This window comes from Dunckerocampus dactyliophorus, chromosome 21 (genome assembly GCF_027744805.1).
Source record: "Dunckerocampus dactyliophorus isolate RoL2022-P2 chromosome 21, RoL_Ddac_1.1, whole genome shotgun sequence".
Taxonomy (NCBI): Eukaryota; Metazoa; Chordata; class Actinopteri; order Syngnathiformes; family Syngnathidae; genus Dunckerocampus; species Dunckerocampus dactyliophorus.
The window spans coordinates 4,042,747-4,057,740 of NC_072839.1; the positions used below are offsets into that span (position 1 = coordinate 4,042,747).

The 14,994-nt window shown below is 42.0% G+C and overlaps 1 protein-coding gene across 3 annotated transcripts in view; it reads left to right on the top strand.

Annotated features, from left to right (window-relative positions):
- oplah (5-oxoprolinase, ATP-hydrolysing) overlaps positions 1-14,994 on the top strand; it is a 23,636-nt gene continuing 8,642 nt past the window's right edge. Inside the window, exons 1-20 of one of the 3 annotated variants that reach the window (XM_054766216.1) lie at positions 1-460; positions 883-1,073; positions 2,050-2,241; positions 2,492-2,606; positions 3,368-3,491; positions 5,151-5,346; positions 6,006-6,171; positions 6,243-6,381; positions 6,484-6,551; positions 6,623-6,798; positions 8,082-8,207; positions 8,282-8,394; positions 10,042-10,212; positions 10,274-10,411; positions 10,475-10,613; positions 11,565-11,677; positions 14,088-14,239; positions 14,310-14,470; positions 14,538-14,639; positions 14,711-14,885. In XM_054766216.1, the coding sequence (XP_054622191.1) occupies positions 903-1,073; positions 2,050-2,241; positions 2,492-2,606; positions 3,368-3,491; positions 5,151-5,346; positions 6,006-6,171; positions 6,243-6,381; positions 6,484-6,551; positions 6,623-6,798; positions 8,082-8,207; positions 8,282-8,394; positions 10,042-10,212; positions 10,274-10,411; positions 10,475-10,613; positions 11,565-11,677; positions 14,088-14,239; positions 14,310-14,470; positions 14,538-14,639; positions 14,711-14,885 (2,737 nt within the window). In that variant the 5' untranslated portion in view covers positions 1-460; positions 883-902. Of the gene's footprint in view, positions 461-882; positions 1,074-2,049; positions 2,242-2,491; positions 2,607-3,363; positions 3,492-5,150; positions 5,347-6,005; positions 6,172-6,242; positions 6,382-6,483; positions 6,552-6,622; positions 6,799-8,081; positions 8,208-8,281; positions 8,395-10,041; positions 10,213-10,273; positions 10,412-10,474; positions 10,614-11,564; positions 11,678-14,087; positions 14,240-14,309; positions 14,471-14,537; positions 14,640-14,710; positions 14,886-14,994 lie in introns of all 3 variants that reach the window. The other 2 variants (XM_054766213.1, XM_054766215.1) reach the window with 2 other exon arrangements.

Below are 14,994 nucleotides of genomic sequence, written 5' to 3' on the forward strand. Positions count from 1 at the left end.
AGACCTGTTTGACAATTAGAACAACTATTAACTTTACCAAGTTTACCAAATGTTTGGGCTTTTGTGTAGCTAATCGAATGCGAGTATGTCTAAGTACACGGTGGCGTTCTTTGCAGTGGTGCGTTCGGGACACCTTGGAAATCTGTTGTTTCACCCACGTGTTTTAAGACAATACTCGGCTTTTTATCCTCATTTTAAAGATACGTCTTTAAAATGGCCTTTGAAATTGTTCTTTAGATCATTTAGGTCATTCGAGACCACTTTGCCCTTGAAAGAAGCTGTCTGGCTTGCTTCGAAGCTACTCGCATTTAGCATTGAGGGGCGGAGCTCCGCCGCGGTGCTCTTTGCTGTCTGTTCCGGTTCACGACTGCTTGCTTGGAGCTCGCCAAGGAAGCGGCTACTTGAAAGTGTGGACTGGACAACGGTGACGATTTCCAACGAGTAAACACACAGCTGACGGGTGAGTTAAATGGCTTTTACTTTCTTAGCGCGGGGTCGTTAGATTGTACATGAATGCACCACACGAAAGCCTCCCGGGTCTTGAGGCAAGCTTTGAGTGCACACTGGGGACGTCACGCAATGGCACATTTGACGCAATACAGTGTCTTAATAATTCTACAGGGCTACCTCCTGGAGAATATTTAGCATATTTTAATGTGATGCAATATTTGCTTGCAGCTGCACGAGAGACTATGTTAAAAGTGGAGTCATTCAACTGTTTGCAGAAGTCAATAACAATGGCAGATGCGTGTTAAAGCTACTATGTGTATTGAGTGATATCCAGTTACTTTGTCTTCACTGGATTCTGACTAAAACCCCTCTTCCACCCTATCATTGGACTGGATTTAAGCTTAATCCACCTCTCACTGCTGTCTGTCCCAGGTGTCCACACACTGCCCACCATGACCCACACTGAGGGCAAGTTCGACTTTGCCATCGACCGAGGGGGAACCTTCACCGATGTGTTCGCCCGGCTACCAGACGGACGGGAGAGGGTCCTCAAGCTGCTGTCCCGTGACCCCCAGAACTACAAGGACGCCCCCACTGAGGGGATCCGCAGAGTCTTGGAAGAGGTAACGAATACCTGTCAGTGCAAGAATGCATTATATCATATTAATGCTGCTATATATTTACCTACTAAACCGTAATGACATACCTGTAGTAAATTAGATTAGCCATTAACCAGTTACATGGGCTGATAGCTGACCCTAACAAACAGGTTATCAATGTGTGACTGGAGTAATAATCATTCAAGTAATGTGTGGTATGTTTAAGACATTGCATAGGGCAATAAGCCGTCTAAAGCTTTTTCAGTGAAGTGTGCATTTACTGTGGCACATTAATCTATAACTACAGAAGTAGAATATTAAACATACACTTGCAGATAAGCGAGTAGTTTATGATACCTTCTCAAGGGACAACACTATACTATATGTACCAGAGATGCACCATATCTTTCTGCTTCTCAAGACCGATATGGTACCGATAACTTTTTATATCAAATTTTTTAAATTTAGATTTAACTATAGTTGGTGCCCACAGAAGGACTCAAACCAATTTGGATTTGACCAAGTGTACCTGTTAATTTGACCTAATCAAATATCATGACATTACTACTAGCACATCACTATTATAAGGAGAACCAGAGTATAGGGCGGGAGGAGCCACTTGGCGTGGCCCAGCAAGGTGCGCTGTGTTCGGGCACACGCTCAGAGCAGCCGGTGTGACGCCACGGAGGTCTCTATAGCAAACCTTGTGCACTTTTCAAGGTCTTTTGTATGCTTGATGGGTTTCCCCCCCCCCCTCATCGTGGAGCGTTTTGTTCAATTAGCATGCTAAATGTCGTCCTCTGAAAGTTTTGTTTACAAGTGAGGTCAGGGGAAGTAACAGGCTGTTAACGTCACAGGCAGGAGAAAAAAGAAGTGCTCGCCTGCACAGTTTGAGCAATCTTGCCTCATTGGAGTGTTTTACAGGTTATCGGAGCTATTTTAATTATCGTGCCCCCCAATATACTATTCTGTACTAATATGTGTGCGCTTTTACTGACAGGAAACGGGGCGCGCCTTCCCTCGCGACAAGCCCGTAGACACGTCACTGATCGGCTGGATCCGAATGGGCACCACAGTCGCCACCAACGCCCTGCTGGAGAGGGAGGGAGCGAGGACGGCTCTGCTGGTCACCAAGGGGTTCAAAGACCTGCTCCACATTGGAACACAGGCCAGACCCAAGCTCTTTGACTTGGTTTGTAATCCCTGTTCTATATCCCTCATGTCGGAATCCCCCCTGGGGCAGGGGACATATGGTACACAAACATTCATCTTTCCTAGAGTTTGCCCTCAGACAAGTGAGCTATTAATGGTTTAAGAGTCACTTATCTATGATAGTTTGTCTTGTGTGCTGGTGTTAAGTAGAGTCTATCTAGTTTACAGCTCTGTAACAACACAACGAGCGTATCTGTGTGTCTTTTAACTCATTATACATGCACACACAGGAGGTATCGGTGCCCGAAGTGCTGTATGAGGAGGTTATCGAGGTGGACGAGCGAGTCGTACTCAGGCAAGATGGCTGCCGGCTGCCGAGGAAGGATCCCAAGCGTGTTGTTACAGGTGCGTCACTGTTAGAATGTTATTTTGCATGTGCAAGGCACAGCGCTGCAAAACGCTACAGGAGGCAATTTTAGTAGAAATAGCGCGTGAATGCTGGAGTCTTCTCTATTCACCGACTGAGGATTGAACCAGCCACTAGTGGCCGGGGGCGGGGCAAATAACTGGGCCCTTTTAACCCAAATATTAAAGCTCCTGGTAAGAGAGTGTGTTGTCATTTTGAAGTCTTTCAAATGGACATTAAGTGTAACAAACCAAGAGAATAACAAAAAGGAGGCCCGGGACGGGGGTGTGCCGCCCACCCAGCCCCCCCTGAAGCCCCGTCAGCGAAACCAGCAACCATCAGGTTGGGAGACACCACTCTACTACATGATCTATGACACCGCGGACCGAAAATGTTACATATTTTCAATTGGAAACATTTCACAGAAAATACTGAATTACGGAGAATGTGGGAAATTTTCGAAAAGTCCTAAAAGTTAGCCAAAATGTCCTGAATGAGCTGACTAAAACCAGCGGGAATTTAAATGTTGATAAGTAAAAATGCAGACGGAATATTGAAATGTATACTGTAAGTAAGTTGACTGATTACAACGGGATCGAGGATCGAACCAGCAACCTTACGCAGAATGTTGCAGTAATCCAAAATGTAAAATGATTTTCCTCCATTAGGGGGTGCCAAATAAATTGGCCATTCATTTTCAATGGGTAAATTGGCACCGAAAATATTAATAAGATGAGTGTTATTGGCTTGCCCCCCACAGGCAGCACCGGGGATAGTCTGGAGGTGTGGCGGGAGCTTGATCTGGAGCGTGTGGAGGAGGACCTGAGAGGCGTTCTTTCTCGCGGCATCACCAGTCTGGCCGTGCTTCTACTTCACGCCTACACGTCAGTTCAGCTGCTTTTTTATTTTGATTTTTTATAAGCTTGCACACGCTTGTCACATGCACACTTTGACCTCGAAGAGGGATCAACTGGTTAGGAAGCCATTTACTGATGACACAAATAACACCAGATTATCAGTTACTAGAAGGGGCCCTATCCCGCTCATTTTAGAGGCTTTTCGATGATATTGGTCTGCAGTGGGGCACTATAGTGCTTTTCTTTTCATAAAATATTCTTATGAATCTCAAGTTGTGTACAGCAAGGGTGTCCAAAGCGCGGCCCGGGGGCCATTTGTGGTCAGCGATTGTGTTTTTATTGGCCTGCGGCACATTCTGAAAATATAACAAGAAAACTAAAAGGGAAAAAAAGCAGCAAAAATTGAAAAATCAGCAGTCATTTTACACAAAATCAAAATATTATGAGAAAAAAGATGTAATCTGAGGAGAAAAAGTGGTCATTGGAGAATAACATAATATTATGAGGAAAAATAACGCGATTTTAGCAGCATCAAGTTGAAATATTGAAAAAAGGGTTGGGTTTTTTTGTAATGTAATGTTTGTAATAAAAGTTGCAATGGAAAAAGAAAACCACAAATAACGTTGTCATTTTTGGAAAATTAGGTTGCAGAAAAAGTTATGTTCAAGGAATCAAGTCGAAATATCATCGGAATGAAGTCATAATTACGAGAAAATTTACAAGAAGGCTGAAAAATACATTTTAAAAACCCCACAACAGCAGAAAAGGGAGAGGAAAAAAACAAACAGCTCCAATTTTAAAGGAATAAAGCCAAAATATTGAGAGAAAAAAATTGTATTCTGATGGGAAATAAGTTGCAGTTTTGTGAGACTAAACTTGTAATATTATGAGGAAAAAATTACAAAAAATGTCAGTAGCATAAAGTTGAAATACTGTATTAAAGAAAAAAAGTGGTAATACAAACTAAACAAAATAAAGCTGTAATTTTGGGGGAAAATAAAGTCATATTACAAAACAAAACAAATAATACTTAAGAAGGGTGGAATATTTGGGGGAAAAAATAAAAACAGCGAAAATAAATGGGAAAGAGCAAATTCCAAAGTTGGTACTAATAATAGGCTTTTTCACTTGCATCACAAAGCTGAAATGCAGCACTTTTTTCTTGAAATATGCATAACGTCTTAGCATGTTGCTTTACAAGATATCAAAGTGGCGCTTGCACCCTTTCATTTGTCACTATGTGGCCCTCGGTGGAAAACATTTGAGCATCCCTGGTGTACGGGGTAAGTCTGCATTCTTTTCCTCTTGCCCCCAGCCTTCTCCCTGACCACGCCTACTCTCTTGCGATTGGTCAGCGGTTGTAAAGATAATGCCACAACCAGCAGAGGTGCTTCTGAGTCAGTCTTTGCGAGTTTCCTTACTGGAAAAGTGATTATAAAAGCAACAGTGGGCCGCCAAACTACTTTCTACCAAGCGAGTCTGAGCTTTTCTTCCTGTCACACACACACACCAGAGACCTGTAAAGTTGCTGCCACTACACAGAGACCTGTTTGATGTAAAATTGGTCATGAAAAAGAGTGTGTCGTCTTACATTTGGGTCCATGCGGTATTTTTTTATTTCTTGGTTTAGTGTATTTTGCATCTCTGTTGTGCACACTCCCCCTTTCTCATCTCTTTCTCCCTCAGGTGGTCCGACCATGAGAAAGCAGTGGGGGCCCTGGCCCGTCAGCTGGGCTTCACCCAGGTGTCCCTGTCCTCCGAGGTCATGCCCATGGTGAGGGCGGTCCCTCGAGGTTACACCGTGTGCGCCGACGCCTACCTGACACCCAAAATTCGGGACTATCTAAAAGGTTTCACCTCTGGGTTCAAGGGTGCTTTAAAGGTATGTTCTTTGAAGTACTTTTAATTACACGACAGCAGGGGTGTCCAAACATTTTCTATTAATGACTACATTATTGAAAAATCAAAGGTACAGGGGAGGCACTTTAATTTAAATTTTTATTATACGTATTTTTTTATTATAAAAAAATGTTTTAATGTATTTTAATTTTGAATATGCAAAGAGGCTAAAGAGCATTTTTATGTATATATTTGAAGACAAAGCATTGTGTTTTAGTTATTAGTATTAGCATTTTCTTTTTACTTTACTTTTTTCCCCATTTCTTTCTTTGGGGGGGGGGGAGAGAGAGAGAGAGAGAGAGATTTCATTTCTGTAATGTGCCACAGGCCACTAAAAACTGAATCACGGACCATTAATGGCCCAAGGGTCGCCGTTTGGACACCCCTGCACAACAGTGCAAAGATATTTTGCATGTATATTTGCATCCGTACATCGGGAATTTTGCTTTCAAAACAAGAGTCCTTTAATTTTGAATGATACCCAACTAAAGGAGACTAAGTTAGCAGACTACAGAAGCCCGTTTAGGCAGCAAACTAGTTGCCTCAATTGTGTCGAGATGTAGCATGAATGTTATTTATGTGGCCATCCCCAGCACTCCTAGTTATAAATGAAGTGATCTCTTTATTCCCTTTGGCTGCCAGGATGTGGACGTCCTGTTTATGCAGTCAGACGGTGGTCTGACTCCCATGCAGCAGTTCTGCGGCTCGCGCGCCGTTCTGTCTGGCCCAGCAGGCGGAGTCGTGGGTTACGCCATCACCTCCTACAAGCAGATGGAGAAGAGACCTGTGATTGGCTTTGACATGGGGGGTGAGTCCTGTGAGTCCTGTGGTGTTTATCTGAGGATACATTGCATTCCTTTTGTATTCTTCTCTCCGCAGGGACGTCCACTGACGTGAGCCGCTACGCGGGCCAGTATGAGCACGTGTTTGAAGCCACCACAGCCGGAGTCACCCTGCAGGCGCCTCAGCTCGACATCAACACCGTAGCGGCAGGCGGGGGCTCGCGACTCTTTTTCAGGTGTGTCACAGGAACTTTTGCACCTGCTGATTGTTCATACAACAGCATACTGGCTGGATTTGGTGGAGCTATGGTGACGCTGTTTTCCTCCTACCTTGTCAGATCAGGGATGTTTGTGGTTGGACCAGAGTCTGCTGGTGCGCATCCAGGACCGGCCTGCTATAGGAAAGGTAACATACTCCCAATTTAAACATTGCCTGACTCTGATGAGACATTACAACATTCAATCCCTGCGTCCCAGGTGGTCCTCTGACCGTGACGGATGCGAACTTAGCTTTGGGCCGCCTCCTGCCGTCCTTCTTCCCCAAGATCTTTGGGCCTGGAGAGAACGAAGCGCTATCCCTGGAAGAGACCATGAAGCATTTCCGTCAGCTGACCCGTGACATCAACAACTTCCTGACCTCTAACCAATCACAAGTATGATAACATTTATTATCATCAGTTGACTTATTTACAGTTGTAATTGTGCCAGGAACTACATCTACTTCATTGGCCTGACGCTTAATGAGGCACAGTGCAATCTTAGGGTGTTCAAAGGGCAGCCTGGGGCCATTTGTGGCACCCGCCTGTTTTGTCAAATTATAATTTAGCAAGAAAACTTAAAAAAAAAAAAAAAAAAAAAATTTAAAAATTAGCAGCGATTTTACAAGAATAAAGTCAAAATGTTCCGGAAAAAAAAATTGTACTCTAACAAGAAAAAAAGTTAATTGTACAAGAATGTCGTAATATTATGAGGTAAAATAATGTCATTTTAGTAACAAAGTTGAAATTTAATTAAATTATTACTAAACTATTTTATTAAGCATTTTAAGAATTTTTTATTGAGCATTTTATTAATTTGTAATATGACAAACAAACAAAACAGAATAAAGTTGTATTTTTTTTTATTAGGTTAAGGAAAATGTTATAATATTATGGGAATAAAGTCATAATATTATTTTTTTTTAATTAACCATTATTTAAGCTAAAATTCAAATATTTGAAAGATTAACTGCATGTGAACGAATAAAGTTGTAATTCTTGGAAAATTCCGAATATTATGGGAATAAATTCATAATTATGAGAAAAACATTTACAAGATGAAAGTAGAAATAGTTGGGGGGGAGCAGAAACTGAAAAAAACTGCTGTAATTTTATGAGAATAAAGTAAAAAAATTAAGACAAAGAAGTTGTAGGAAAAATTTGAGGAGAAAAAAAATCACAATTTTATGAGAATAAATTCGTAATATGAGGAAAAATACTGTCGCTTTACTAGCATAGAATTGAAATATTTAAGAAAAAATACTTTCTTTTTTTAAAAGTCTGAATATTATGAGAAATAGGCAAAATAAAGGTGTAATTTTGGGGAAATTAGGTTGGGGAAAAAGTTATAATATGATAGGAACAAAGTCAAAATATTACAAAAAGAAAATTTACTTCAAGAATTTGAAATATTTGGAAAATAAAACAAAAACACAGCAAAAAGGGGAAACGGAGCAAAGACCAGATTTCATACAAATATACCTTTTCACCTACGTCACAAAGCTGAGTTGGAGCTTTTTCCTTCCTAGCATATCTTTCAAACTATCAAAGTGGCCCTTGCATCCTTTCATGTTCACGATGTGACCCTCGATGGAAAACGTTTGGCCACCCCCGTTGTGATCCGGTACAGTACAATGCTGCGGTTGTAGGTTGCATAATACTTGGATATTTTTTTGCAGGCTGGTGCAAATGGCTCGAACCACAGCCACAAAAGCCAGTCGGAGATGACTTTGGAAGAAGTGGCCATGGGATTCATCCGCGTGGCAAATGAGGCTATGTGTCGACCAATCAGAGCACTGACGCAGGTAGCAAAGTCCCGACTTTTGCGTGAAATATTCTATTATATTATTGAATGTTATGTTTTTTGTTCCCGCTTAAGGCAAAGGGCCACGACACGTCTCAACATGTGTTGGCGTGTTTCGGGGGGGCCGGAGGCCAGCATGCCTGTGCCATCGCCCGAGCGCTCGGGATGAAGACTGTCTTCATACATAAGTAGGAATGACACCTGGCGGGGTTACATAATGTCAGTTTGCTGGTGTATTGGGCTACAGTTCATCATACTTAGTGTTTTGGAATGCTACATGTATGCCATGCATTCTTAAAGCATTATTATCAGGACTATTTTTTTTTAATTCCCACATGAACTGTAATTACATATTTTTTGTGACAATTTTCCCATTGAAAATGAATGGCCAATTAGTTTGGCGCCCCCTACTTGTGGGAAAATCATTTTCCATGACTGCAACCTCGCACTTATTCAACAAGGTGACCCGGCCTGGCCCACCCAGGTGGTTGATTGGTCATCTCCCCACATGAAGGTTGCTGGTTCAATCCTCAGTCCTGCAGTTTATACCATATATCAACAATCATTCATTTCTTTGCCGCTTACTCAAAATTCACTCATTTTCCATAATTCAGTATTTATTGTGACATTTTTCCCATTGAAAATGAATGGACAATTTCAGTGTCGCCCCTTTTTGGTGGAAATTAAGTTTAGATTTAACATGACATGGAACAATGTGCTTATTCTGTGCACGGTGATGTGGCCCAGGTGTGGCTGTCTCCCAACATGATGGTTGCTGGTTCGATCCTCAGTCCTCGTGTAATGGTTCAACATAGGCCTGTCACAATAATTCATAAATCGATGAATGGATGACAACAGGGTTCACTCTGCATCTGTCTGTGAGCTTTGGTTCTATAGTGGAATGAACGGAGAGCGTTAACCCTTATCTCATCTCATTCAGCCTCTTTGTGGGGGTGGGGCTACTAGTGAGTGGACACGGAGTGCTAGCACCAAATTAGCCCCGTGAGAAAGCATATGCTAACATGAATGAAGGCACAGAAGTGATGGTTTCTAAGGCGAACGCAACAGCCCCAGTGTAGGAATATTTCGGTTTTAAATAGCATGAACACCGACGACCGACATGGACAGTTTTCTCAACTGGGGGAAAAAAAACTAGGACAGCGGAGCCTTCGTCCCGACAGTCAATGCTTACTAAGGCGTTTGGTCCGCAAAGTAAATAGAATATAAACAAAACAGTGCGTTGCTCACAGTCAGTGTCGCTCGCTACATTGCAAAAGAAATGCCACCATTCAATATGGCTATATGGCATATATGGCATAAATTTTAAACAACATACTTACAGGCAACTTCTTTGTCAAGCTAACGTGGCTCACACCGGTAGACTGTACTTGAGTACCATCAAGTGGTTGAAATGTGAATTACACCTCTCATGACAATCAAAAAAATTGTCTATAAAAAATGTAGTCGATAATATCGATTATCGGCGATAATTTGTAGCACAATTGTCGACCAGCAAAATTTGTGATGGGGACAGGCCTCGCTGAACATATTAATACATATCAACAATCGTTTACGGTTAACTTTACACGTAACAATGTGCTTAATCCGTGCACGGTGGCATGGCTTGGTTCGTAGAGTGGTCATCTCCCAGCCTGGTGGTTGCTGGTTCGATCCTCGTGGCTCGATTTCAACACATTTCTAGGATATTTCAACATTCAATCGACATTTCGGCATTCACAGGCAATTTCTGCTGACCTAATGAAGTGCTCGTGGAGTGTCGTCGCACATGAATCTTTGCTTGGTGTCATTTGTGCCTTTATTGCTCGTGTCTGTAGGTACAGCGGCGTGCTGTCTGCCTACGGTTTGGCTCTAGCAGACGTGGTGGAGGAGGTGCAGGAGCCGTGCTCACTGCAGTATGAGCAGAACTCTTTTGGCGAGCTGGACTGCAGGGTGGATACGCTGTCCAAACGCTGCCACAACACGCTGCATGCACGCGGATTCAACAGGTTAGCGCTATTGTGCTTCTTGCAAGAATGCCTTAGTGTTTTTTTCCCCATATCCGCACAGTGGCCAAATAACCACGGAAGTGTTTCTCCACCTGCGCTATGAGGGCACAGACTGCGCTCTCATGGTGACGGCTAACGGTTACCCTGGAAACGAGCACACCTGTCGAGCTGGCGACTTCCGCGGTGCCTTCACGGAAAGGTTTGTGCGCTTAGGAGTGGCGGATGTCAACAACGGAGCTGTGAGTCTTGTGTTCTTTTCAAGGTATCTGAAGGAGTTTGGATTCACCATCGCAGGCAGGCCAATCGTGGTTGATGACATCAGAGTGAGGGGCTGTGGGAAATCTGGAATCAAATCCGCGTACAAACCAAAAAAGGGACGCAGTCAAGCCAAACCCGTCACGGTAACTGGACTTCCTTGCAGAACAGCCGAACTGCCCGAAATCCTCGTTTTTAATAATGACTTGCAGTGCATGAGAAAGTGGAAAGGAAAGCATTTTTTTTTTGTTTTTTTTTTACAGGTTTACTGATGAACACAACAGTACTAGAACCAATGTTGTAATACTGGTGCTCAGCCATGCCACGCATTGTAAACAACAGAGTAACGCGCACAAATTCACGCCAACAGCTCAATGGCAGCAGTTTAAAGTGCACGCAGAGGTAGATAAAGCTTCCGGAAGCTGACCTCTCGTTATTCCTCGCCCCTTTGCGCTTTGAATCTTGCGGCTTCCCTCTAAAATATCGTAAACAACAAATCATTGCTGTTTCATGGTTTAATACGGCCTATTTTCTGTCAACAAATGTGCATATTCAGCGATTTCACGCATACAAATGGCTAAATGAACTATAATACACATCTGAGGGATTCAGAAGATGTATTTAAAGACCTAGCGTGATATGTAGTATCCTACACTGGTCTCTAGGTGTCAGTAATGTTACACCGATGAGACAATAGCCACCAAAGGACTACTGTACAGGAAGGAACGGCCCAATGCTGGCATGTCTTATTTGGTCATACGAGTGTGAAGGTGACTCTAGGGGGGTTATTTCATGTTTAGAGGGCTCTCATAATGTTACCCTATTTAGAAGGCCGTGAACAGGTTTTCTGTGCTTTAACTTGGAAAACATTTCATTCGATAATAATAATACAGACCTGATCAGTGTTCCCTCTAAGATGTGCGCGTGCGCAATCGTGCACTCTCTGCTCACCGCAAAACCATCCTGCGCACAAAATACAATCCGACCTGAACTGGAAATGAAGTCAACACATCACAATTTATTCTGTAGTATTTTGCATGTACAACAAATGAGAGGAAAATAGGAAAGGTTGATGGCTTTAACGTGTGTCTCCGCAGAAGACAAAGTGCTACTTTGAGGACGGTTACCATGACACCGCTGTGTATCTGTGGGAGGAGCTTCCTTGTGGTCACAGCATCCCGGGACCAGCCGTCATCATTGACAAGAACAGGTACAGCGCAGGCTTATACGCATCACTTACACTTTTATGCTCAGAGTTTATATGTTGATTGAACGACAGACAGTCAGCAGTTGAAGCTTACGATAAAAGAAAATGCTATTAACATCTATAAAAGTACATTTGATATGCTTAACGCAAGTAGCTAGCCAAAACAGGCATGATACACGGCTAACTGCTAGTAGCACAAACATATTCCAAGTGATACTTCAGGAGCATTGTGGCCTCCATTGAAGAGCTTTTTACACACAGATACCCAAAAAGACCAGAGTTTCCCAAAGTTTCAAACGTTTCACATCAAAAACTATGTGTTTATTAGCCCATTGGGACCCCGTTTCTGCCGTTGCTAGCTTGCGCCTCACCGAGTGGTGTGGTGCGGATCGATACCGGAATAATGATTCTTCCGATATCACTTCAGTCATTTGAGGTGATGTTTGTATGTTGAAACGATGACCGATCGTAAATGGAGCCATGTGTGAATTGTGAATAAAGTTTTCGTTCTTATAGTGGTTTTTCATAAATAATCATTTATTTCAATGGTTTTATTTGTATTTATTTTATTGTTAAAAATTACATTTTCAAATATTTTTGATGATTTTGTCGCCCCTTTTTTCTGTTGTGTATTAGCTTGGCTAAATTGTAAAACACCACGCCACCTCGAGGGACTAGAGCGGCGGTGTCCAAGGTGCGGCCCGGGGGCCATTTGCAGCCCGCGGCTGTGATTTTATCGGCCCGCAGCACAGTCTAAAAATTTGATTTAACAAGGAAGGAAAATAAAAATTAAAAACAACAAAAATGGGAAAATCAATCAAAAGTAAAAATATTAAGAGAATAGTTGTAATCTAGCAAATGAAAAAAAACATACTTTCACAAGAATAAAGTCATAGTACGAGGAAAAAATGTCATTTTAGTAGTATGAAGTTGAAATATTAAAGATTTATGTTTTTTTACGTAAAAAAAACAATGAATAAAGTTGTAATTTTTGCGTGCAAATTTATAACATAGGAATAAATTCAAAATACTAGGAGAAGAAAGTTGAACTGTTTCAAAAATGACACAAAAAAAAACCAACAGCAGAATTTTTACCAGAGTAAAGTCAAAATATTAAGAGAAAAAAATCGAGAGAACACTTTAAATTTTAGGAGAATAAACTTGTAAAATGAGGAAAAATATCATTTTTAGTAATGTTGAAATAAAGAAAAAATACATTATTGTTTTAAAAGATATCAAGTTATAATTACCAGAAGAAAATTTACAAGAGGAAAGCTGAAATTAAATAGTTGGAAAATTAAAAAAAAAATACAGAAGAAATGGAAAAAAACAGCTGTAAATTTATGGGAATAAAGTCAAAATATTAAGAAAAAAGTTATAATCGAATGATGAACAAAAGTCGCAATTTTACAAGAATAAACGCGTATTTTTATGGGGGAAAAACGTTGTTTTTAGTAGCATTTACCTATATTAAACGTTGTTTATAGTAGCATTTCACCTACTGTATATTACACGTTGTTTATAGTAGCATTTCACCTATATTACACGTTGTTTATAGTAGCATTTCACCTATGTTAAACGTTGTTTATAGTAGCATTTCACCTACTGTATATTAAACGTTGTTTATAGTAGCATTTCACCTACTGTATATTACACGTTGTTTATAGTAGCATTTCACCTATATTAAACGTTGTTTATAGTAGCATTTCACCTATGTTAAACGTTGTTTATAGTAGCATTTCACCTATGTTAAACGTTGTTTATAGTAGCATTTCACCTATATTAAACGTTGTTTATAGTAGCATTTCACCTATGTTAAACGTTGTTTATAGTAGCATTTCACCTATATTACACGTTGTTTATAGTAGCATTTCACCTACATTACAAAGGTGAAATGCGGCTACATGTACAGTAGCTTCTTAGCATATCTCTGTGTTGCTTTCCAAACTATCATCCTTTCATTCTTTCAGTATGTGGCCCTCGCTGGAAAAAGTTTGGACACCCCTGTACTAGAGCGTTTAAAATAAATACATGACTTAAATTATGTAATCATTTATTTAGATGAATAAATGAATAAAATGTGTTATCTGTGTGTATTGTGTATGTTATGTTCTGAAACACTCTACGTGTTAAAGTTTACCAGACACTTTAGGTGAATTTGCACAAGGTATCGCTTCGGTATCGTCAATTCCAGCCTGTATTTTACTCGGTAGCAGATCGTAAACGATATCAGTGGTACCGCACAACGCTACAGCCGGAGGGAAAAAAGTCAAAGATTGTCTAGTAGCGAGAGGAGCACTCGCTCTTGCCGTCACTGAAACGATCCTCTTAACTTTTGAACCACAGCTTTGAAACAAGTACTTGTTATGACTCGTGACTTGTTTGTTTACAAACTTCTCACCCCCACCCTCAGCACCATCCTGGTGGAGCCCTGCTGTGAGGCTTGCCTGACAGACGGGGGCGACGTATGCGTGACTGTGGGCTCAGACCCCCACTGTGCAGTGGGAACAGAGCTGAACACCGTGCAGCTCTCCATCTTCTCCCACCGCTTCATGAGCATCGCAGGTTAGCATTTGGAAAGACCTCCAAGGACTCAAATCCTGAGTGCTTCTGGTCCAACTTTGCGGTTCTGTAGAGCAGATGGGCAGAGTCCTCCAAAGAACCTCCATCTCCACCAACATCAAGGAGCGTCTGGATTTCTCCTGCGCTGTGTTTGGACCAGATGGTGGTCTGGTGTCCAACGCACCCCACATCCCGGTCCACTTGGGCGCCATGCAGGAGACTGTCCAGTACCAGGTGTGGGAGCCTCGTGCGGCGCAGTGCTCGGGCAACCTCAAACACTCACTCCTCCTTTTCCGTTTAGATCAGATCACTGGAGGGAAATCTACAAGAAGGGGATGTGATTCTGAGCAACCACCCGTGTGCAGGCGGAAGCCACCTGCCCGACCTCACGGTCATCACGCCAGTCAGTCCGCGCTCACTGGAATCTTCAGCTTGCTCTCCATGGCCGCCGCTAACTCCCCGTTTGACTCGCAGGTGTTCAGAAAAGGTGTCAAGGGGCCAGTGTTCTTTGTAGCCAGCAGGGGGCACCATGCAGACATCGGAGGCATCACTCCTGGATCTATGCCTCCGCACTCCACCTCTCTGCAGCAGGAGGGCGCCGTCTTCGTTTCCTTCAAGTTGGTCACAGGTGGCGTCTTTCAAGAAGAGGGTAAGATAAGTAAATGAGGCCTTTTTGAAAGCATTTCATTCATAATCTATAATATTCTATACGTATAATAGTGTTTTAGATAATATAGTGTTGGTTAATAACGGAAGTA